Raw genomic sequence first — 23,814 nt, 5'->3', positions numbered from 1 at the left:
ATGATTCTGTTCATCTGATTCTGGAACTGTGGCTCCCGTATCTGTGTGTGTGTGTGGGGGGGGGGGGGCAGGGAGGGGGGGGGGGCAGGGAGGGGTCAATGATTTTTCAGATCTAGATTTCTGCGACAATAGTACTATGAGCGCTGGGTTGTGCTGTAAATGCGGCGGCTCTAGTGTGGCGATATGTAATTCTCCGCCAATGTAGTTTGGTGATACAAGTACACATGTTTGGCAAATAGTTTAAAACTAAAACTCCTACTCACATTGCATGTTCCGGATCCCATTACTTCAGTACAATAATACTCCATGAAGAAAAGATTTGGCTGATTGGCTTGGAAATCATGTTTTATGATGCAAAAATGCTGCTATCAAGCCTGGAGTCATGTATCTCACCTTTTCCTTCGTCTACACACCAGAGTAATAGCACAAGTGATCATCACCAGAACCAGCACTGTCATTCCTGCTCCTATTGCTATGGAAGTGAAGTCGCCAGAACTGCCAGTGGATGCGCTTGAATCTGAAACACGCATGGAAGTCAGGCAGCAGTATAAGTTCGAGGGCCATTAAAATGTAGAGTTTGTGTTTGTGAGACACGTGGGTAAGAATCAACGAAGAAACTAGTGAAATCCAATCTATGGAAGAGTGCAGTGGAGTTTTGGCAAAGCCTGCCCTCCTGTGATGCAGCTGAATGCATGCTGGCATTGTTTTAGTATGACATTGTGTACTTACCAGTCCTGAGTACAGTACAGTATAACCTGTGACTAACGACCACCCCTTGGTGCCAGCAAAAACGGTCATTAGTAGCAGGTGGTCTTTAGTTAGAGGTTTGCACCGTGCGACCATATTATATGGATCCCATTATATGCTATGTATGTCAAAATGCAGCTAATACAATTCCCCAAGACTTGCGCAATGCCATTCTTATTTCAGGTCAAACAACACTTGGAGAGAAAGATGGAGAGATGGAGAGAGACAGAGAGAGAGAGAGATTATTTTTTTTGCGGACATCAAATTCAGCTCCTACTTCTGAAGCCAGGAGTCAAACGTTCCCTGTGGAAGTTTCGTTTTGCGCTGGGCTTCAAATTTGTTCATGCGATCAATCGTACCGACTGTCCTTGTTGCGACTTCTCGATTGCTTGAACGCGATTCTCCAGCATCAGGACCTTGCGGGGCTGCTTTGTTTCCGGATTCCTTGATGCCATCGTCGATTCGTCTGTATGACTAGGGTGACAGAGCCGCTCAGTCTTCGTTTCTCCTCCGAGTAGTAACATCGATCAGAGAGCGCTTTCGATACCCTCCGAGTCCAAGACGTTTAACCCTTTATGGGTCTCACATAAGCGAAAGGGTCGTATGTGACCCTTACACTAAGTTACAGTAAAATCGCATTTTCTGTGAGTTTTGTTGCTAGGAGACAGCTAAAATGGTGCTCCACGCGTAGCTGAGGTCCAAAGCTTTCCAACGGTGTAAAAAACAACCATACTTACCATACAAATTTTTGCAGTATCGATCGGCTGAAGTCTGGTGAAATTGGAAAAGACGACCATCCGCCATGCGCGCATTTCGAGAATGGGAGTGCATCTCTTGAGGCCGTGTCAGAAAAGCTTTCTGAGGACACTGACGGCACCAGTCTAGGCTGGATGTCCCTGGAGAATTTTCAGTGTAATGTGGTGAAAAAGAGAGCTCCGTTGAGTCCTCTTAGCTCAAATAAATCGTCCCCAGATGAAGAAATCAAATTTACCAACCAGCGAGACAGCACAGCAACAGCAACTCTCACAAGGACTTGTCAGGTGCGATCAGCTGATTCGCCTGGCCGTGAGAATCACGGCATGCGTGACATCGCGCCTGAGTACTCATCTGAGCGAGAGTGAATCTGACGCGAGCGGCGATAGGTGAACGAACCAAAATTGTGATATTGCGGAACTGTTGCTGCTGGTGCATCGCCGATGGCTAGGTATTGGAGTTCAAGGACGGAATTAGGAGCATTATATTCTACCCAAAAGACGTCGCGCTTACCTGATTGTTTATCATAGGACTTCAGCTCCATCATGAACTTGGTATGCACTTCGTGCTGTGATTTTTTTGCTTTTTGTTCGCAATTGTATTTTCTCTCAACTTGAAGGGCTACCACGGGTCATACCCTTGCCTGGACATAGTCATATTTGTGTTTTCTGGACTCGTCCAGGCATCCAGATTTTGAAAATATATGGTTTACCCATACCTACAACTAACAGAACTTGAGTTACGGCTGGTTGTTTGTACGCGTGTTTGCGTGACCACCCCTCACATACATTGAGTAAGACCCACAAAGGGTTAATATCATGTTTATTCTTGACAGCGCTTGAAATTCTGACAGGTGTAGTGAAGTCCACACCGACTCCACAGTCAAAAATAACCTGCGTTCATTTCTTCAGCTGTAGTATCGAAAGATGCCTTTCAGGACCACGGAAAATCATCAAAATTTCAAGAAAGAGCTTCGAGCAACATTTGATTTCCTACATCGCGGTCGCTAGTTACGGGTCAAAAATGGTCTTTGGGACAAGAAAAGGCGGTCGCTGGTCGCGCTCAGCAGGTAGTCGCTAGCAGGGAGTCGTAAAATACCGGGAGGCGACACACGCCACACATTTCACGATCCGAGGATTGCCGCACTCGACCCGCGAAATTTGAAGCGTGATTGAAACGTCGTCGTCATCTTCTTTTTCTCAATTGTTTTTGCTATATGCTTCGAGGCTATTCTGGATCTCCAGAGCAAAAGCTGGTTGTTTCTGATACGTACCACGCATTACCTTAGGTTGAGCCGTGGCTTTTATTTTTTTTTGGAAGTTCACTGCTTTGGAGACGACGGAATGTCAAGGTAAGGTATTCACGAAATGTACTCAAATTTGAATTGAGTCAATGCGAATGACACCCTGTTTTCGGAATAGTTCTCCACTAAACACACCATGCCCATGGCCCCTTCATGTTGTCCAAGTTCCATTCTAGGTTTGTGTGAAGTTTCGAGATGAAGTTCGACGATGTACTCACCTTTCCATGGAAGGGAAAAAAAAGTAGCATATCAAACAGAATCCATGCAGTATTTGATGCCACTATCCTCATTCTTCTGCATTCAAAGTGTTTCACATCTATATGGCCCATGAACTGCAAACAATATTTGTCATTTCTTAACTGTTCATAGCTGTTCATAACTGTTCTGAACACATTGCCTTCAGGAAACGTAAGGCCGAGTCGCCTCACCGACTGAGCAAAGTTCTCTGCGACGAAAGTCACACTATCGGCGAATGCACTCAAGGTGAATACCCGTCAATATCCTGTATACTGCTTGTACCGCTTATCACAGTAGCATACACACAAGCACACATACACACACACACACACACACACACACACACACACACACACACACACACACACACACACACACACACACACACACACACATGCATGCATGCTCGTGCACACACAAGCGCAAAATTCACATATCACTGGTTCAGTTGTTTTTATCTGTGTCGTATTTTGTCTTATACAGAGCTTCCGAGCCACGCCGAGTCACCTGACCAACTGAAGAATGTTCTGTGCGACGAAAGTCACACTATCGGCGAATGCACTCAAGGTGAATACCCTGTGGACTGCTTATACCACTTATCACAGAAGCACACACACACACCTCAGACCTCAGACATGCCCATCGCGGGAGCGATGATAGCGAACAGCTATGTTTTAGACATAGCAACTTGTGCTGGGATTACACCATTCAACAGCTTGCAAGGCTGATGAATTGACCGCCACTATTTTTAGCCTGGTATCCACCACACAGCTGTTTGAAGTGACTTTTTCTGGCCAGTGAATCCCTATTTTTCATTTTTCCATTTTTTTTCTTTTTTCTTTTTTTCTTTTTCTACACACACACCACACCACATACTCCGGCATACACTGGCTGTTGGTAACCACCCAGGAGAATGAAAGAAAAGTCAGGAAGAGTCTGAGAAAGAGAAGAAAGACGTGTGTGACCATAATCGTCGGGAATTGAACCCGCAACCTATCGATTGGAAATCGCTGCACATACCACTGCACCATATGGGACACACACACACACACACACACACACACACACAAGCGCAAAATTCACATATCACTGGTTCAGTTGTTTTTATCTGTGACGTATGGTGTCTTATACAGAGCTTCCGAGCCACGCCGGGCCACCTGAATTCTCCAAACAAGGCTGAAGGCTTGTCACGGCATCCTTGCCAAATAAAGGTATAAGCTGCAGCAAGTTGTCGTTGCGACACCTTGCTCCTTCCAGCTCACGCCGCATGGCCACCAAGCACCAACCACCATGGTACTTTTCAGCAAGGTGAGACAAATTGTCAATCACCGGTTCGGGGATGGCTTCAGCAGCTTTGGATGGTGCTATTGACGCTTTCCTGATAGCAGCGGCAGCCGTGGCATGCAGGTAGCTTATCAGATTCGCTAGCACTGCAGATGTAACTTCCAAATCTGAAGAAGAGAAAAGAAAAAGACAACATATAAGGACTGGTGGTTGCAGAGACTGTACTAGTATTCAAAAGCCAGCGTTTGCATACCTAGTCTGCATACCTAGTCAGAAGCCAATTTTTTTCCAACATGCATGCAAAACGCACTGACCTTCACAATTGATTTTCACTTCGGGAATAGCTGTTGCGATGACGGACAGCATTTGTTGCCATGCTTGCGAAATATCAGCACCCTTGCATGCCTTCAGCTGGCACACTTCCTGGCGTAGCAGATTTGCAGTACCTGATGCCTTGTGTAACCGTGTCATAATAACATGCAGGAATGACTCCGTCGCCTCAGTAACACTCGCCTGTCTCATTGTCAGCAGTTTGCAAATTCCATGGATCACTGCACCTTCCATAGGCCTGTACACCATGATGGCACTACCACTCTTACATCGATCTGCACATAGACAAAGTATGGTTTGAGGATGGAGGTTTACATCATCTACGGTGATGATACATACTAGGTACACACGTAAATTTTCAGGACTTCAATAAATATCCTGTCACAGTGAACAGACAATGCATCGTGGGCAGACTAGGATGAAAAGGATGGTGTCGACCACCTAATTTATCGGGTCAGTTCGGGCACTTAGGTATGCTACAGATTATACATTCGTGTCCACAAGGAAGAGACAAAAACATGCAAACGAAAGAATCTCACCTGTAGCCCACAGCTGAACATCCCCACAACTCAGGTCACCAAGTGAATACGTGGCGTCATCTACATCTTCCACGGTGGACTCATCACTTTGGCAGTCATCTCTGTCAAGCTCCATCATCCTTTACTTCGAAGGCCAAAGCACAAAGTATTATTTAATACTTAGGCCACACCAAGTTTTTTCATTGTTTCTCGTCACCGCGCGCGTACCTTTCTTGAGGATTGGACCAAAAAAAAAAAATCTCGCGTCCCGGTAAACACGCATAAAAAGGCGTTGTAAAAGTACGCGCGGCGTCAAATCTGGAGTGCAGTGCTAGTGCACGAACCGAAGGACGACTTTTGCACCGTGTATGTACGCATACCGGTAGTTCAAGTACCACACCACCACACGACCTGGTCGTCTTCTTTGCGCGCACTTGGCTGTTCTTTTATGTACCCCTTGTATAATAACTTTGGTTTGCTTTCTTTCCTATTTAAATAACATGCAACACTGGACTTCCTCACCAGAGGCCGGTGCAGGAGCCTGGTTTTCTGGCTGTATGTTGCAATTGACTGTCACGCGTGGTGTATAGTCTGATTTTAGGTCATAAATTGGGCCTTTGTAGTGTAAATAGCAGTTTTTGTTTTTCAAACCCTATTTTGTTTTTTTTCCGCCCGCCCGCGTTCCTTTTGAGATTTTCAGGTGACGAGAAACAATGAAATAACTTGGTGTGGCCTTAGAAAAACAAAACGAGCTGCTGACACTGGATTCGTTGTGTGCAGGATAATTTTATTGAGAAACAAAACGAGCTGCTGACACTGGATTCGTTGTGTGCAGGATAATTTTATTGAAATTTTTTGGACCAAACAGCGAACGCGTCCTTTTGCATGACCTGCGCCGCTTTGGGAAGTCCCTCGCCATGCAGCGCGTGAGGTCTCAGCACTCGTGCCCGAGCTGAGGCAATCATCCGACGCGGTTGTGCATCTCGTGTCGCCTCCCGGTATTTTACGACTCCCTGGTCGCTAGTCACAGTGCATTTTGAATGTGAGACCGTCCGTGCCTGGCGAAGTGGTCGGTAGTAGCAGGCTGGTCGCTAGTCACGGTGGTCTTTAGTTACAGGTTTTACTGTAGTTGAATTACCCTATTGGTTATCACATAATTTGGTTTTTAACAGGGCAGATACATGGGGTCTTATCTGCTTGGATTCTACAAACAATGTTCCACACTATCTTCCGGACTCACTCTCCATTTCTAGCCAGGTTTGGGAACAATATTGGAGAGGTTCTCCAGAGCGAGACTTCGCATTGATTCTCGCGTCCGGGCTTGAGAACTTTTTTTGCGAATGCTCGAGCGAATTTTGTGTTTGCATGACTTTCCCTCCAATGACGCACACGTGCACGCGTGCTGTTTTGGAAACATGTGGTGAGTTTCGATCAGATCAAAGATGTTATTAGTTGCGAATGGCTGTACCCTGAGATGAGAGCTCTTTGACTACGTTGTCCATGGCCAGAGACTCCCGGACAAATGAGTTGACTTGGGCCATAATCTGGCACATCAAACCAGGTCCACCTGCATATCCAAAAAACCCATCTCGACTGTACCTAACTCAGAGGAGCTGAGCAGTCAGGTGGTCCGAGACGAAGTTTTACTTTCTATACATGTACAGGAGCAATACACACAGTACAGGAACATGGTATTGCTGGCCTTTAATACCGATATTTTGTGTTGACGTTTGGGAGACATTTGAACCTTGTGTTGGAGTTTGGGGCACCGTTTGATCTCCGACATCACTGTGCACACTGTTGGTGGGTGTTTGACTGTTCAGTAAGTTCACGTCAGATTTCCACTTTTGGATCCACTAAGGTGTGACTTTGCTATTCTCCACAGTGTGTGGGTGCATAGCAACCCACTCATGTCGTATGCAGGTGTGCTCTCAAAAGTACACCGAAGAATACAACGGCAGCGGCATAGAACAGAAGAGTCAATCATAGACAAAAATGAAGATACACACGGAGAGGGATGAGCAGACTACCATCCTGGAAGTGATAACAAACCGTGTGAAAGACAGCCACGAAAGCCGGCCACCGATCACGTCAGCGGAAAAATCAGACACCCAGGGGACCAGGGACCCAACAGCGCAATGGTAAGGAAAGGTTACAAGGTGTGACATTGGAGGCATGGACAAAGGCTAGCTGGACGTTTCACCAATCAAATGAACCAGCAGTTGGCTATCAAGCATTGTTAGTCAGGTAGTGATAGGTCCTCTGATGTATTCAGAGATGGTACTATTTTCAGTTTTGGCTCACGTTACATTTGGTTGCTTTGGAGGCATCATAATTTAAAACAATTGTAAGTTTTCCCCGAGCTATATTATGTTCTGAAGTAAAATATGTTGTCCCTTCAGGTGAAAGATATTAGTTCACACATGTATCCTGAGGTTGCAGTCAATGATTTTGCACGCCTATCTAGCTGCTGTGTATGTCATTTTCTTATTCTTTGTATCAACCCATGAAGAGAAAGGAACAAAAACATTCAGTTAAAAAGTGGCCCTACTACGAGACCAGTCCTGTTCACTGCTCACCGTGGACTTTGATGTTTCCTTTTGTATGGTATCGAGGTAACAGGAACGGTGGCCTCCGTGGATGACAGTTCCAAACATAACTGTCCATGCAGTAACTGGCGGTAAAGAAGGTGGCGCAGGTGATGGCAATAGTAATTGCTGTGCAAAGTCACTGTGTCGGTGACCCCACAAAGAGAATAAATTCCACTGAAAGCCATGAAATCATTCCAAGCGAGGTCTTAAAAGAGGTAAATAAGCTGGGATCTCTCAGTTTCTCACCTGTTGACGCTGGATCCGGCAATGACGATGGAGACACCGATACTTTTAGCGTTGTCCTGAGCACAATCACTGCTGATAAAGTCGTCGTCATTGTGGTAATAGACATAGCTGTTGGTGTTGGAATGGTGGTTGGAGGGGTAGTTGATGTTGTAGCTAATGTGGTGGTTAGTGTTGTGGCCGGAATAGTAGTGGATGGGGCAGTTGGTGAAGAAGTTGGCATTGTAGTTGGCATGGTAATTAGCACTGTTGTTGCCATGGTAGTTGCCATGGTAGTTGGAGTAGCAGTTACTGCTGTTGTTACTGGTGCTGCAGCAAATAGAAAAGTGATACTGTCAATAGTGACATGGAGGTCATAAATGAAGTAGTTCCATAATTGCAGTGAATAGCAAGACATGTGTGGTTAGCATTATATAATTTTGTGGGCAAACACTGGGCGAAAGTGCTATTTGATATGAAGGTACAATAAATTATGGGCAAAATGAACTAAGAACAAATGTGGACCGATAGTACTCAGAACAGATGGTCTTGATTCCATTGTCAGTGAACAGATCATAAGAAAGCTGCTTGGTGACAAGAATTGATTGATAAGAAGAAAAGAGGACCAAAGAGCTACAAGTTACACTATAATATCCAATAACACTACCAGTTACTTTACAATCAGCTCATGCGATAACATTGCACGACACTGACCAACGGTACTGACGATCTACACCTAACTGGCAATCAGCTCTAGCACATCTTGGATACGCACTCCAACGAGTAATGTCATAGAAATAACATAAGGGTCTTGGATACGCACTCCAACAAGTAATGTCATAGAAATAACATAGGGGGGGGGGGGGGGGGGAGGTGAGCGCAACCAAGACTAGCACGGGCTGAAAGGCTGTTGGAGTGCTCATCCTTCTTTGCTGGTTTCCTTCCATATTAGCCTTTATGCAATTGGGCCCAGTTGTTGTTGTTTGTTTGTATTCTTTATTTAGAGTGGTTAGTCCAAACCAGGCCCTAGCCTAATAACAATGGTCCCACTAGTGAGGGAATGCTGTATATCTGTGCATAAGGATCAGTGAGTGTAACAGCAACTAGTAGGGAAAGAAAAAGAGAGAAGAAAAACAACTCAAAACAGGAGTTGCGACTTGCATAGGGAGAAAATAACGTAAAGAGCAGTGCATACAGCATTTAGTTCCCGTTGTTAAATGGGCAAAGCAAAATACACCCAAACAAAAACCAAAAAACCCAATATCTGCTTAAAAGCAGCGACTTCGGCGGTACAGTGTATTAGTATTTTAACCTTCATCATAAATTCTTGTCCCCATATAAAAAAAATTCTTGTTCCCATATGGGAACAAGAATTGATGATGAAGTTGGTTGCTCCTATATGAAACACAAGCTTCCTGCCAAACTGGACCCTTGCAGGACTAACGACTGCCATCCGGAGTAGATTTTTTATTTTTATTTCTTTTTTAATACGAGAAACCACGAACCTCGAGAACAGAATACTGCATGATAGAGGTGGTTGCAGATGCAACTGTGGTGGTGAAACTGGAGCATCTCCGTCGACCTGAGGTCTCGGCTTCAGCGACACTTCAGTGCACCAAAAACTGGGGAGGAGTAGGCACAGGGCCGGGGAGGGGGGGGGGGGAGTACATTTATATAGAGGAAGGAAAACGGAAAGATGATACTGTACATGTGATAGAATAAAAAAATAAAAAGAAAGAAGAAATAAAAAAAATAAAGAGTCGGCGTGGAGAAAGCAATTTTATTAGTGCAATTAGGAGTATAATCGATGCAGACATGGCCAGACAACAACGAGTTCATGGAATTTTTTTAAGGATTTTTATGTTATTCAAAATCGATTTTCGTGTTCCGCTCATCAGTGAATAGTATCGGAACTGAGGGTACTGTGTACAAAAATAGAACATTTTATAACAGCATAATTAATTAAAAGTGTGAACCTCAGTTCCGATACTATTCACTGATGAGCGGAACACGAAAATCGATTTTGAATAACATAAAAATCCTTAAAAAAATTCCATGAACTCGTTGTTGTCTGGCCATGTCTGCATCGATTATACTCCTAATTGCACTAAAAAAAATAAAAAAATAAAAAATAGTCTCTTTCCCTCAAACCAGTTAATAAAAAAATAAATAAATAATAAAAAGGGGGGAGCCAGGGTGGAAGCAGAGAGGGTGTTCAGGGAGGGTTCAGAGGGCATCTGTGGCTGAGTGCCAGTCTCGACTGCGGAGAGACTTGTAGGTAGCCCTTTCTCAAAGATGCTCGCCACTTTTTTCGCAACTTTCCGTTGTTTAGGAAGAAATCGCAACTTTCGCAACTTACTTTCGCAACTTTACATTTTCGCGAACTATTTCGCCACTTTTCCGCAACCTTTGTATTTTGTATTTATATCATTACCGTAAAGTCGCGGATAAAAGCCGGGCTTATAAGCACATAAGCCGCTTTCTGCATTAGGCTTCAATGCAAACCAGGCTTGTATGCAAACCATGCTTATATGCACCACTGATATTTTTGCCAGGCTTGTATGCACATCGGCCGATCTGGGCTTGCATAGAAGCCAGGCTTCTACGCGGGACACGCATAGATCTACCACTGACTACCCGTATGGCGGCAGTTTTACTATGCACTGTACATAGCGCATGCACTCTTGACCTACCCGATCCGCGCTTGCATAGAAGCCAGGCTTCTACGCGCGACAAGCTTATATGCATTTGACCCGTTTGATTTTCAGGCTTCTATCCGCGATGTGCTTGTATGCAAACCCGGCTTTTATCCGCGACTTTACGGTATCTCATGGCACATCATGATGACGGTCAGTAAAACTGAGACAAGGGTGAAAGCCAACCACAGCAGTAAAACAGATAAAAGAATACAAATAAAAGGCAAAGAAGGCAAAGGCGGAGACAAACCAGCAGGACGTCATGCAAATACATGAAACCATGCCGCAATTGAGTCTGAATTGACACCATAGCATGGGGTCAAAAGGTCTAGTCACCGACTCACTGACTACATACATACATACATGTTGGACAAAATGTATACTCGTACTCACTCATTTCTCGCCTGCCTTCAGACTGATTTCAGAGAAACAGTAGATCAACGGTAGTTATGATAATGTGCATTCCCTTTCCCTTGCACTGGAATTATGTAGATCTACATGTAGGGTCATGTACATGCAACAGGCTATTGGCACTGTGTAAAGTGGTGTAGGAAGGGGAGTAGATCTACGAGTTTGCTTTCGCTGCACTTCTGCTATTTCTGCCCGCTTTTTTTGTAGGTTTTTGCACAAGAACTCTCCAATTTTAGGTTTCGATACTGGCAACTTGGGAGCTTTTTCTGAAAATATGGATGCGATTTCAGAAACTAGCACTTGTTTTGGCACGGTTGCGAAAAGAATAAGTTGCGAAAAATTATGGTATCTTTGGGAAAGGGCTACTTGTAGGCGCCTTCCTTGAATGCCTGCATTCCTGCTTCTGCGTGGGAAGGTTGCGTAGCGTGGCAGATGGGAGTAGCCCTTTCCCAAAGGTGCTCGCTCTTTTTCGCCCTTTTTGGAAAAGCCCGTTTCTTTCGCCCTTTATTGCTTTTTTTGGTGAATATCGCCCTTTTTGAGCTTTTTTAGCTGAAAATGCTAAAATATGTTTGCTCATGCATGCGATCACAGTTTCCGAGTGCTCGATGGGCCTTGGCACGCCGCTTCTGGGGGCAACAAGTTGGTGAAGCTTGTACCCTACACAATGCTGTGAAAAGTGGGTTTTTTGAACTTTACTTCCTGTTTTGCCTTTCGTGGACCTATTAATGGAAGAGTGCGTATTCATTTCTCAGCTTGAGTTCATATCTGAACAATGTACCATGGCTATGCTTCACAGAAAAAAGAGCACTTTTTGCCTGTTTTCACTGAAAAAAGAGCACGTTTTCAGCATATTTTGAGGGACGCGAAAAACACTAAGTGCGAATTAAAAGAGCACCTTTGGGAAAGGGCTAGATGGGAGACGATTCCAGTCTTGGATCGTGGCATGGGGGGGGGGGGGGGGATTGGCAGGAAGCGTGTGTTCCACGGAGGAGCAACCAACTTCTTAAAAACAATACAAGTACAGTAAACCTGGTTTAAGCGACCACCCCACGGTGCAAGCAAAAGCTGTTGTTAAAGCCAGTTGGTCTTTTGAACCAGGTCCCACAGTGTCCCTGTAGAACTGGCCGTGCATGGAAAAGCGGTCGTTAAGAGCAGGTGGTCGCCAAACCCAGAGGTTGCTTACCCCAGGCTTTACTGTACTTGGTTTCTGCATTATCTAAACAATGCATAGTATGTCTCTGTGCACTGCCGGTACCCAGGGGGAAAGCCACACTGCAGTGCAGTGATATGGTCAACAAGGAGATGGACATTGATCACTTCATGTTTGCTTCGGTAAGCATCCACTGCAGCCTAGAATTGTTGAATGTACCGCTTTCAAGGAGGCCGGTCTTAAATTTTTCTTCATGCTCATAGACATACTTTCCATCTCTGGTCTGCACTTGAAGTCATCCACGCAAAGACTGTAAACGGAAATGTCACGTGACCTTGAATTTGTACAAACATGATGTACCGTAATCTCGTGAATATAAGACCACTTAGACCATGGTCTTATCATCGAAAAGTCGCTGTGTTCTCCTGTGTTCTGTCCTTTCACAAGTGCATTTTCGTTAGATTATAAGACCATAGTATTATGCGAAAGACAAACATCGCATCGACGTGTACATGTGCAAGTACCGTATTTTTCCGGTTATACCGTATTATCTCTAATATAAGCACGGTCCTTTATTTTTTCAATGTACCTCCGCCCCGTGCTATTGATGGAGACGTTCCTTTATTGGAGACTGTTCCATTATTACTTCAACTTCATTTCAGGGGCATGTTGCCATGCCAAATTCATGTCAGACACACACATTTCAAGGTTTTTTTGCCGGTACAGACAATGAACTTTACACAGTGTGCTTATAATGGAGACTGAGCACTTTATTTTTTGAATGCCGCCCCAAGGTGTTCTATTATTGGAGACGTGCTATTATTGGAGACTGTGCTTATATTAGAGATAATACGGTAAGTCAACCTTTTACAACTAAAAATAGAAGGAGAAAGTGTGGGGGTCGACTTACAACCGGGATTCGACTTATTACCGGGGAACTATCAGTATCTTACAAAAAATGACCTGTACTGCATGCACGGGTACACCATGTGTACACATTTTGCCAGTTTATTGGTCTTTTTCAAGGATTGGGACGTTATACCCTCCAATAAGGAATGTTTACATGATTTGTTGATGTGTAAGCAGCAGGGAGTGGTTAGTAGTGCTTCTTTGGGTGAAAACTTTAAAACGCAGAATTGAGACCTCAGGATACGGGGGTCGACCTGTAACCGGGGTCGACTTACAACCGGTAAAATACGGTACGCATATCTTTGGTTAATGCCAATACAATAGAACCATGATGAACCTCGTGTGGTTTTGTGATTTCATTCACTTATAAGTGCATGGTCTTATAAGCGAGAGTGCTCATATATTCGGAAAAAAAAGAACATGTCCTTAAATGCACGAGATTACGGTAATGTGAAACCTACCTCACGTTAGCTCTTGGCAGATAATGCTCGAACAATTGGCAGAACCAAACAAACCTTTTTCTGCTCCATTTCTTTATCCACATACCAAACACCGGTATGCATGAAATGTATACCTAAAGGATTGGGATGACTTCAAATTCAGGTCCGGGGTTCAAGTCCTTGTGGGTCTGGCATTTTTTCTCTTTTCAGGCAGTTCACTTCCCCGACTGATCCTTTGAAACATATTCTGCCAATCTTTCTGCTGGCATTATCCAACAAGGACTACCTAATGTCCTCACACATGGATATTGAGCCAAAGAATGATGACAGTAGAGCAAAGGAAGAGATTTGGAGTGTGAACAGTGAGGTATAATGCACAGTTTAAATCAGAAAATGAACAGTCAGATAATTTACAATACAACACTGTCTACATGATCCCATGAATTCAGAATTTAAAAAGACAATACTTACTTTGTCTTTGGCAAACAAATTTAACTTGAGTTTTGCATTGTTCGTTATCCCACCGAGACCCATAGGTGTTGATTTTTGGTTCGTACCACATTGTCACACACAATTGAATATATACTCCATGGGTAGGTTCTCCATCACTCCAAGGGAGAAAGGAAATAGTATTACCATCAGCTACTGTTATCCAATTGAAATTCGGATGATCCATAATCGACCGAATTCCAATCCAGGTGGTTGTATGACTTGGTTTAGTCTGGTTAATACATTGATTCTCCACGGCATTGCGTGGAGTAGCTAGCTTGCCACCCATCCCAAGACTCTTGCAATGAAGCACTGCCTCATCAAACGTCTTTGCAACATCAACATATGTATACTGTATTCCATGTGGACCAGAAGGACACGTCCTCCAACCTGAATGGCAATGAGTAGACAGACAGACAAACAGACAGACGAAGACAGTTTGAGACAGAACATACTGGCTGGTTCATACGGCCTTTAAAAGACACTATAAGGAAAGTTCATTTTCAGAGCAACCACAACTGTACTTCTACAACAGTTTCCTTGGAGACAAGAATGCAATAACACTGAGAAGAAGGACACATTTCAGGCTCTTGAACGACACTATACACAGTCTCAAAGGTTTCACTAGTATACTGTACTTTCAAGCCTTGTCGTCAGGTAACTAGTTGTAGTCTTTGGGGTACGGAGTCGAATGGCCTTGGTCCGAGGAAGCTGAGACGCTCCCTTCCTCCTTTAATCCCCAACTGAACTCACCACTTCCGCCAAAACTGGGTGATTGCACCCTACTAGATGGGGATTTGTGTGCAAAATGCCACTAAAAGAGCTATTTCTTATCAAAGCACGGATGACCGCGATTGGCCCATATGTTGTATTCGGACCGGGTTTTACCGGATTTGAAATGTTCGGACCGGATGTTGCGCAGTAGATTGGTAATTGTCAGCTGGCTTTCACCTGTGGTGGTCTTGGCCCTAGATCTAGAAGGCTGCAATGCAGCGTTCGGCCCATGTCTGCAATCAAATATTATGGTTGAATAGAATAAGCGGTTACGTGCTCATGCGTAGACCAGTGACCTGGTCACCGTGCCTGCAGCCAGTGCAGGGTAGGCCCAGACAGATTCTGCTCCGGTCCCCTCGATATTTTGCGGCAAAATGTTGCTGCGAAATCTTCGATATTTTGCCGAGCCTGGAACAAGAATCTCGATATTTTGCTCCATTTTGCTCCGGGAAAACGTGTATTATATCCACTTCCCGTACAATCCCGTGCAACGTTTCATAAAAATCGCAGGGTCGGTTTCTCAACACGGGTTTCAACGCACGTGTCCCTGAATTCTTCCAAAATCAAGTCGATCCACAGTGAATCCCAGAGATATTTCGGTGACATAATCTCGTCCTGGGCAGTGTATCCTGCTGAACGGGTAAGAAACAAGGAAATCCAAGTATCAGGCATCGATTTTACCCAACACCTCGATATTTTGCTCCGATTTTGCCGGCAATTTCCGCTCTTTCAATTCTTCGATATTTTGCCCAAAGAATTGCCGGCAGGATCTGTCTGGGCCTACTGCAGGGTACATTACAGCCTGTTTGGGCGCGTTCCTGTCACTCGAGTTGAACTCGCGTTGAACCTTGGTGTGAAAGTTAGTTGTAGCCTGCATGCAGGCAAGGTGACCAGGTGGTGTCCTCCCACATCAGCGAAACCCATTTTAGCGCGGTTGACACCAGCGCCCCTCTTATGAGCATTCCCCACTTCGCACAGCAAGTCTAGGCCTCATTTCGGCATGACCCGAATCAAATGCCTCCTATTACAGCACGACTCAAATAACTTCTGACTCAATTCAACTGATTTCGACAGCGGTGTTTCATAAGTAATTAGTTGCACAGAGCGTTATACATCAACTCGTTCGAACATTGAAGACATAGTGCCGGAGTTATTGACGGCGACACAACACGGAGGCCGCGCAGTCATCCAGAATGGATTTGTGTACCGGATGGACAAGAGGAAGGCGGAGGGTTGTATTTCGTGGCGTTGTCTTGTGTCGGGTTGTAACGGGCCGTTGGAATCGACGGCTGCTGTTCTCGATAATGGAGAGGACATTGATGCAAACGTAACTAAAGACCACAATCATCCACCAACATATGAATGAGTTGATGTGTAACGCTCAGTGCAACTTATGAAACACCGCTGTTGAAGTCAGCCGAGTTGAATTGAGTCAGAAGTTATTTGAGTCACTCTTTAATAGGAGGCATTCGATTCGGATAATGCCGAAATGAGTCCTGTGCGAAGTGGGGAACGCTCATAAGAGGGGCACTAGTGTCAACCGCGCTGAAATGGGTTTCGCTGATGTGGGAGTACGCCGCATCTTCGACTGCATTGCATCGATTTGCGAGCTACTTCACGGACAGAGAGTAGTTCTGGTGAGTGGGCAGTGCTCGGGCCTAACTGCATGCGAGTGTGGAGTCCCTCAAGGTAGTGTGCTGGGCCCTTTGCTGTTTTCACTATTATGATTATACCATGGGGGTCCATAGCATCACCAGCCCAGCACACTCCCAGCTGTTTGCAGATCCTTTTCGACACCGCAAGCGGATCCAAAGCAAACCTAAATCAAGTCTTGTCAGTTGCTGTGTCAAACTTGGCTGACTACCTACACGGGAAAGGCCTGGTTTTAAACCCCGACAAGACGCAGGTCTTAGCCATTGAGGCATCACGCTGTAGTAACCTGGAACTCAACGGTGACTGAAACGGGACATCTCTCACCCAGACTACCACTGCTCACTTTCTGGGCCTACAGATCGATTCCAGTCTTTGGTGGGACACACAGGTCTCCAGCTTAGTACGTAAAACTTCCCAGAAGCTAACCACCCTGATAACCTTCCACCCGTCACTATCTGAACACCAGTTCCTCCTCTTCTATTTTGCCCTTATACTTCCTGACATCCGTTATGGGTCAATCGCGTTCCTCTCTGCACTCACAGCTCAGCAGCGGCACCAGCTTACTGTCCTCGACAAGCGATGTGTTCGCTGCATAGCCAATCTGCCCTTCCCGTCCCAAACCACTCCTATTATACGCTAGCCTTTCCCTGACCCCTGTAATTGAACGTGCCAAATGCAAACTCCGTTTCCTTATGCACCGTTTCCACACCAGCAGCATCAGCCCTCTTCTGAAAGATAGATCAACCCTTCAACCTCCCAGTAACACCCGTGGCAATGAAAATTGCAAATACGTTGTGCCGCTAGCTCGGCGAACATCTGGCGACAGCCAACCATTGGTTACCGGCGCGAAGCTTTCAAACGTCCAACTCGTTTAAAAGATTTCTGAATGTGTTTTTCTATGGTTACTATAGCCGAATAGTACCTCCCTCTGGCATCGGTTCTCATTTTCCCATTTCTCTCTGATTGTAAATTCTGTTCGAACTTCGCTTGTAATTACCGGTACATGATATACTTCCTATTGGCTACTTTCTCATTTTCGCGAGTACAGCTTTATCGAGCCACATTTCTTTTTTTTATTCTATCGCCATCATAATGTTGGGCATGAATGCCCATTTTGGTTTGCGATATAAAATAGAACTTCAAACAAACAAACTCAGAGTCCAAAAGACTACAACATATGGGCCAATCAGGGGCGTACGCCGCTCGCCTCCAGGAGTGGTTCCCATGCCAACTGATGAACCAACATTCCACACAATTGTATCCCACGGAGTTTCTGCTTATTCTCCTCAGACTGGGTGAAATTTTCATCCACAAGCTGCTAGACGATGTCATTGCTATGCATTTTTGATTTTAAAAGACTGAACTTTTTCCCGTTTTATGGATGTTTTGTTCAGCATGACGATTGCATGCAGTCTTGAAAGCTGCCTAAGTTTCGAATCATCTGGAGCAAACATCACACAGGGCAAGCAGAGGCCACCATTGCACGCCGGTCAAAAGACTACTACTGACTACCCAAGGTAGCTCCTGTAACAAGGATAGTTGAAAGTGGCGCTGTTTGCCATCCATCTGGACACGCACAGGAAATGAAATTCTTCGCCTTCGGTGGCGCACAATGATTGTCGGTGACGCCGGAAATCTTTTCCGTGTCCGGCAAATGTCGGGGGACTGGATTCCACTGTGGACGTCGACTTTCAGAATATTCCTTCGAACACATATCCCTTCCAACACACTCCCATGTCACTGAAGTAACAACGGTCGCTCTACAGCTTCGCCGACGATTTCTTCCTCAGCGCTGCTCGATGCATGCAGCCTTCGCTTGCAAGTCAGGTGCGTCTCCATTCTCATCTATCTCTTGACCTTCGCCACTAGCACTGGCTACACGCTTTGCCTGCTGCTCAAAATAGCTCTGAATAGAGCGCTGGCCCTCTGGATGTGGATGCTTCATTTTTCTTTTCCACAAAGCGAAAGCATCGTCCAAAACAAGACGAACTTCGTCAAAACAAACTGCAAAGGAATTAATTATTTGACTCTTGAGATCGAGGAATCCGGCGATGTAGAGACTTTGTTGAACCCAGTCCAGTACACTGTGTCCCAGCACCGCTTTCACACCTGGACTAGTCACAGTACTCGGACCGTCAGCATGGTCAGGCGCGGACTCCAGGCGCTAGGCATGCACTTGCACTGCGAGCGCTGGGCGCATGGGCCTGAAAAGGCTGGATCCAAAAAAATTCTGTACCAATATCGAATTTTTTTTACTGGTTCCCGGGCATCCCGGGAACCGCCCTATGTACGCCCCTGGCCAATCTCTGTCATCCATGCTTTTATAAGCACGAAATGGCTCTTTTACATGTAGTGACATTTTGCATACAAATCCCCATCTAGTACGGCCCAGTCACCCAGTTTCGGTGCAAGCTCCCACTTAGGGGACAACACACAGTTCCCAAGTATCGCCGAAGTCGCACCAACCTCTTCTTCACGCTATAGTACTTCTATACTTTAATTCAAACAACAGCCATGCTTACCGGTATCAGTACCATGGCTAGCCTGTACTTGATGTAGTAGCACTGCCACAACAAGTATGGTCCTCAACACACCATATGTGTACACCTGCATTGTTGTCTGCTGCAGAACCACTTCTTTCCAGAAACAGGTCAAATGTCTCCTGGATCACGTAACCTCTGCTAGTTTATATGCCCAGTCAAGTGTGTATATGAGTGTGCGTACTTCAGTATAATTATAATTATGTATGATTGTGAATAAAACAGAGAGGTTCTAGGCTGTCCAAAAGAGTGCTCAATACCGAGTGGTAGAGCTGGTTCAAACAATAGAAGGACAGAGACAGTGTTTTTACTCCGAGTTTCACGCACTAAGCGGATCACCAGAAAACATTGATTGTGAATGTGTTGGTAAGCAATTTACAGCCACACACATACTCGTACATACGTTTATGTATGTATGCACGTATGTGTACCTGATGTGAAAGTGCAAGTCCAGCCGCGTGTGTGCGTGTGTGTGTGTGTGTGTATGTATGTGTTTCTTGTATTTTAGTTATAAAAAACTAATTGGAATCTAATGTGGTATGTTCTGGATTCAATCTGATGTGCTCACTGCGAATTTTGGAAGTCAATTCCCATAGTCTTCAGTAAGGAATGGCACACAGGTGAAAGCCAGCTGACAAATCTACCGTGCAACATCCGGTAAAACCCTGTCCGAACAATTACAGACACATTAGGTTGAATTCTTTATTCTCACGATGGCACCATCGCCAATAAGAGATAAGTTTATGAGAAGGTGAGATGCTGTGAGTGGGGCTGGGGTTATGCAGTTAGAAAGTAATTTACGCCACTTTGAATTTTACAAGTATGGGAAGGGGTGAGCGCTGCAGAAGCAGATTGAGTTAATCAGCAGTGAGTAGATTTCTTGTTTGAAAGCAGGTCGGGAGGGAACATCACGAATGCTAGCAGGGAGGGCATTGTAGTATTCTAGGGACTTGTACAGTGGGGAGTCTTGACAGCGGTCGGTTCTGGTGGGTGGGAGGTGCAGATGTGTTGAAGGCTGTACTGGGGCGTAACTTGAGCGGGGGTGTTGAGCGTACGTATGTGTTGTGGGGCATATTGGTATTTTATGGAGGGTGCAAGACAATAACAATATGCCCCACGACACATACGCATGCTCAACACCCCCGCTCAAGTTACGCCCCAGTACAGCCTTCGACACACCCGTACTTGGCACCTCCCACCCACCGGATTTCTGCCAACATTGCTTGGGAGACAGGTGCAGATTTCTCAAAGCCGGGGTGTGGCCGTTCCTCGCACCTTCTCCGACATTCGTTGCACTAACCGTACGTAGCAGTAGCCATGTTTGTACTAGGATGTTATACCGCTGCAACAAGTGTACTGTTGTTCAGAGCTATTTGTTTAGCAGAGAATATAATTATTACAATACTGATACTCGAAACGCTACTTCAGAGTTACTCATACTCCAAACGCTTTTAAAGGAGCCGCATCTGCGCCACTCTCATCTCTGCCGGGTGGTGGCGTTCCTACGGATACTGAAAGCTCAGTTCAACTGAGTATCAAACGAACCACCGCGAATTTAAAAACATACAGTACTGCTGGAAGTACTGCTACTCCCACAGCAATGCCACAAACACATCAAGAATTACGTGGACGTATCCATAGCACTGCTGTGTGTGTGTGTGTGTGTGTGTGTGTGTGTGTGTGTGTGTGTGTGTGTGTGTGTGAGTGTGTGTGTGTTTGTGTCACTGCTATGCCAGTATTGTATTACTGGCTCTGCCCATGATCCACTGGACATAGAGCACTATACACAGCCTGAGGATCTTAGATACCCCTGTCTGGGATATAATATCAGTCTTATATTTTGAAGTATATTTTCATTACATGTCAGGTACCCATTGCAATGGATTGAGCCAATCACCGCCCGAGTCACTCACAGCAGAAGTCATGTACATGACTGACTGATGCACATGTGTACAGGGACGTGTGTGTGTGTGTATGTGTGTGTGTGTGTGTGTGTGTGCGCGCGCGCGCGCGCGTGTGCTGGTTGGTTTATTGATTCGCGCAATAAACGGGAACAAGGCCCAATGATATGAAGGCCAATGGACAAGCCGCATTTAGAAATGAAAGGAATTTTCTGAGGCTGCAGATGTGTGTTTGTGTATGTGTGTGCGTCCATGCATGCGTTCGTGCGTGTGTGTGCACCAAGTTTACAACACACTGAATAACATAGTGCAATACGCATGCAGTAGGTAACGTAACATTTTTTTGTTTGGTTCCGGATTCCATCTTACATGTTTTCCGTCTTGCTGCAACGCGTAGGAAGTCACCGGATGACACGATATTCTTCACCCCCGGCGGAATTTGGAACGGTCAGTACACAGTGAGTGCGTCTTCCTGGCAGCGGCTGTCGACCCCAGCCAGATGAATACAAGCTGCCAAATACGCTGACGCACATTCCTGATTGTTATTGCAAGGTACTTTGTTACCAAAAAGTACTTTGCGGAGAGTCAGCAACAAATACTGATTAGCTGGGTTGGTTTGAAACACATCCTCGACATTGATAGCATTATTTTTCCTCCGCCGATATATTTATACCTGCACAACTACTCTTTTTTTTACAAGATACATGCACACGAGGCTAGCATGGGGTGAGACCGTGCTGGTACATGGTGGGGCCTGCCATGCATGATCAACAGACCGGTAGGCAACAACAAATTTAATGTCAAATGAAATTCTGACCGATATCGCGACATGTAGATCTACATGTGCCAACGGCTACGCGGCTTCACACTAGTAGTAGTACACTAATCTTGGTTGGATGAAAAATGCGAATGCCACAGACATCACCACGCAACGTGACAATTGTGATGACCCCCAGTTATCTTTGACAATCAGACACTGCCACCATTATCATGATTATCCACACACAAACACCTCAGCGCGATCCTCACCACCGACCTGAACTTCACAGCACACTACAAGCGAGTTCACACTACCAGCAAAGAGTCAACCTGCTATGCTTCATGAGCAAACACCTCTCTGCACTGATCCACCATCATGACCCTCAACAAAGGTTGCGTAGATCTACGACCAACCATTGAGTACGCTAGTTCGACATGGAGCGGCTTCACCCTATATATATACATATAAATACTCAATCTGCGGACAGAACTGTTTCGTCCTTTGTGGACTCGTCAGCGCAGCACAGAGGAAATGAGGCCGAACCTGATAGCAATGGAAATAAAAATTTCCAATCAGGCCCGAACGTACCTTGCCAGAGTGCTCAAACTGACAAGTCAGTGAGCTCTGCATGATAACGCAAACAGCAAAGGCACTACCCCACGCAAGAGTGCTCAACTGCTACAAGAGCAGGAGCGAAATACTCAATCTGCGGACAGAACTGTTTCGTCCTTTGTGGACTCGTCAGCGCAGCACAGAGGAAATGAGGCCGAACCTGATAGCAATGGAAATAAAAATTTCCAATCAGGCCCATACATATACATACATATACATACCCAATGCTGTAGACAGCAAGCTGCTATATACATACATTATATGGCCTAGACTAGGAACGAAGGCCCAGCTCGCCGACCTTGATGTGCTCCAGGCCAGAGTCGGCAGAAGATATCTACAAAAGTAGAGAATATCTTTTTCCCGGACTGAACACAAATCACAATTTCTAAACTCTTCCTGTATAAAAACAGGCATACTCTGGAACTGTCTCCCACCAACTATAACCTCACTCACGTCTCTTCCTTTGTTCCGTAAAACTCTTCGCAAACACTTGCAAAAGTAAACTTCGAAGTACATTTCACACTGCTGGAATACCTCTTCCTTTAAAGAGCGAAAGCCGAACAAGGGCTGGTAATTACCCGCCATGGACGACATTTGTCATCTCTTTTTCTTCTTTATCCACCCTGTCTGATTTTAAGAAGCAAGCCCGCCGCCATCTGTTTAATTATAAATTCCACTGTTGAGTTCTGCTACTATCCTCCCATCATTCTTCTGCCTTTGATTTATCATGCTTTGTGTGCCTTAAATTCTCCTATTTCTTACTCCAATCTATTTTGGTTTCGAAGAGAATTGGTAAGCACACATGCTCATTCCCTGGGCACTGCAAATTCACAACTCATTTCATTTCACAGAATCATTTTCAACGTTACGGCAAATTGCCATCATCAGGATGCAATATGAAGTGGAAGTCTGCCAAGGAGTATAACTGCTCCTTGGCAGACTTCCACTTCATTTTGCATCCTGATGATGGCAATTTGCCAACACCTTTAAAATGATTCTGTGAAACGAAATGAGTTGTGAATTTGCAGTGCCCAGAGAATGAGCATGTGTGCTCACCAATTCTCTTCGAGTTATGAAGCTGCAGGATGCCTCACCGCTACTTCGTTCTATTTTGGTTTGCTTCTTCTTTTTCATTTCTTACCCTTCTTCTTCCTCCGCGAACCAGGCAGGCACAGTGGGTTGGTCAAAGACCATGATTGAGATACGAGAGGTACCTGGTTCAAGTCCTGCCTGGGAGCGGTTTTTCCAGCCGTGCTGCTACCCACAGTCAACTGGGAACTTGTGGCCAGGCACAAGGGGTACATGGATGCAGCTAATGGGGTCGTTTTCGGCACTTGTGCCAGTGGTTGTGAGACTTACCCACTCACCCCCACCGTTAGGCGCTGCATCTGCCGCTAGGGTTTATCGGGTGTTAGCGGCCGTCGTGAGTTCCCTTCGGGAACGGACACGATAATTTACTTTACTTTACTTTTACTTCTTCCTCCGTCTCTTCCA

General features: G+C 45.3%; 2 protein-coding genes across 2 annotated transcripts in view; both read right to left on the bottom strand.

The window, feature by feature from the left end:
• The window catches only part of LOC135830882 (mucin-5AC-like), a 124,468-nt gene extending 116,201 nt beyond the window's left edge, over positions 1 to 8,267 (bottom strand). Inside the window, exon 1 of the mRNA XM_065343097.1 lies at positions 8,010 to 8,267. Coding sequence (XP_065199169.1) covers positions 8,010 to 8,265 — 256 coding nt within the window. The 5' untranslated portion in view covers positions 8,266 to 8,267. The remainder of the gene's footprint in view (positions 1 to 8,009) is intronic.
• On the bottom strand, positions 4,125 to 5,348 carry LOC135830880 (uncharacterized). Its single transcript, XM_065343093.1, has 3 exons — positions 5,194 to 5,348; positions 4,639 to 4,929; positions 4,125 to 4,491 (listed from the first exon to the last, which is right to left on the bottom strand). The coding sequence occupies exons 1-3, from the start codon at positions 5,309 to 5,311 to the stop codon at positions 4,166 to 4,168; spliced, it is 735 nt and encodes a 244-aa protein (XP_065199165.1). The 5' UTR covers positions 5,312 to 5,348; the 3' UTR covers positions 4,125 to 4,165.
• Positions 8,268 to 23,814: the final 15,547 nt, after the last annotated feature.

The sequence above is a fragment of the Sycon ciliatum genome, chromosome 1 (assembly GCF_964019385.1).
Source record: "Sycon ciliatum chromosome 1, ocSycCili1.1, whole genome shotgun sequence".
NCBI lineage: Eukaryota > Metazoa > Porifera > Calcarea > Leucosolenida > Sycettidae > Sycon > Sycon ciliatum.
The sequence above is the reverse complement of the archived record's forward strand: the minus strand, read 5'-3'. Positions and strand labels throughout refer to the sequence as shown.

Coding starts and splice junctions, on each gene's coding strand:
- LOC135830880 (XM_065343093.1), bottom strand. CDS start 5,311: ATGATGGAGCTTGACAGAGATGACTGCCAAAGTGATGAGTCCACCGTG. Junction 4,930..5,193: donor TGTTCAGCTGTGGGCTACAG/GTGAGATTCTTT, acceptor GTCTATGTGCAG/ATCGATGTAAGAGTGGTAGT. Junction 4,492..4,638: donor AGTGAAAATCAATTGTGAAG/GTCAGTGCGTTT, acceptor TCTCTTCTTCAG/ATTTGGAAGTTACATCTGCA.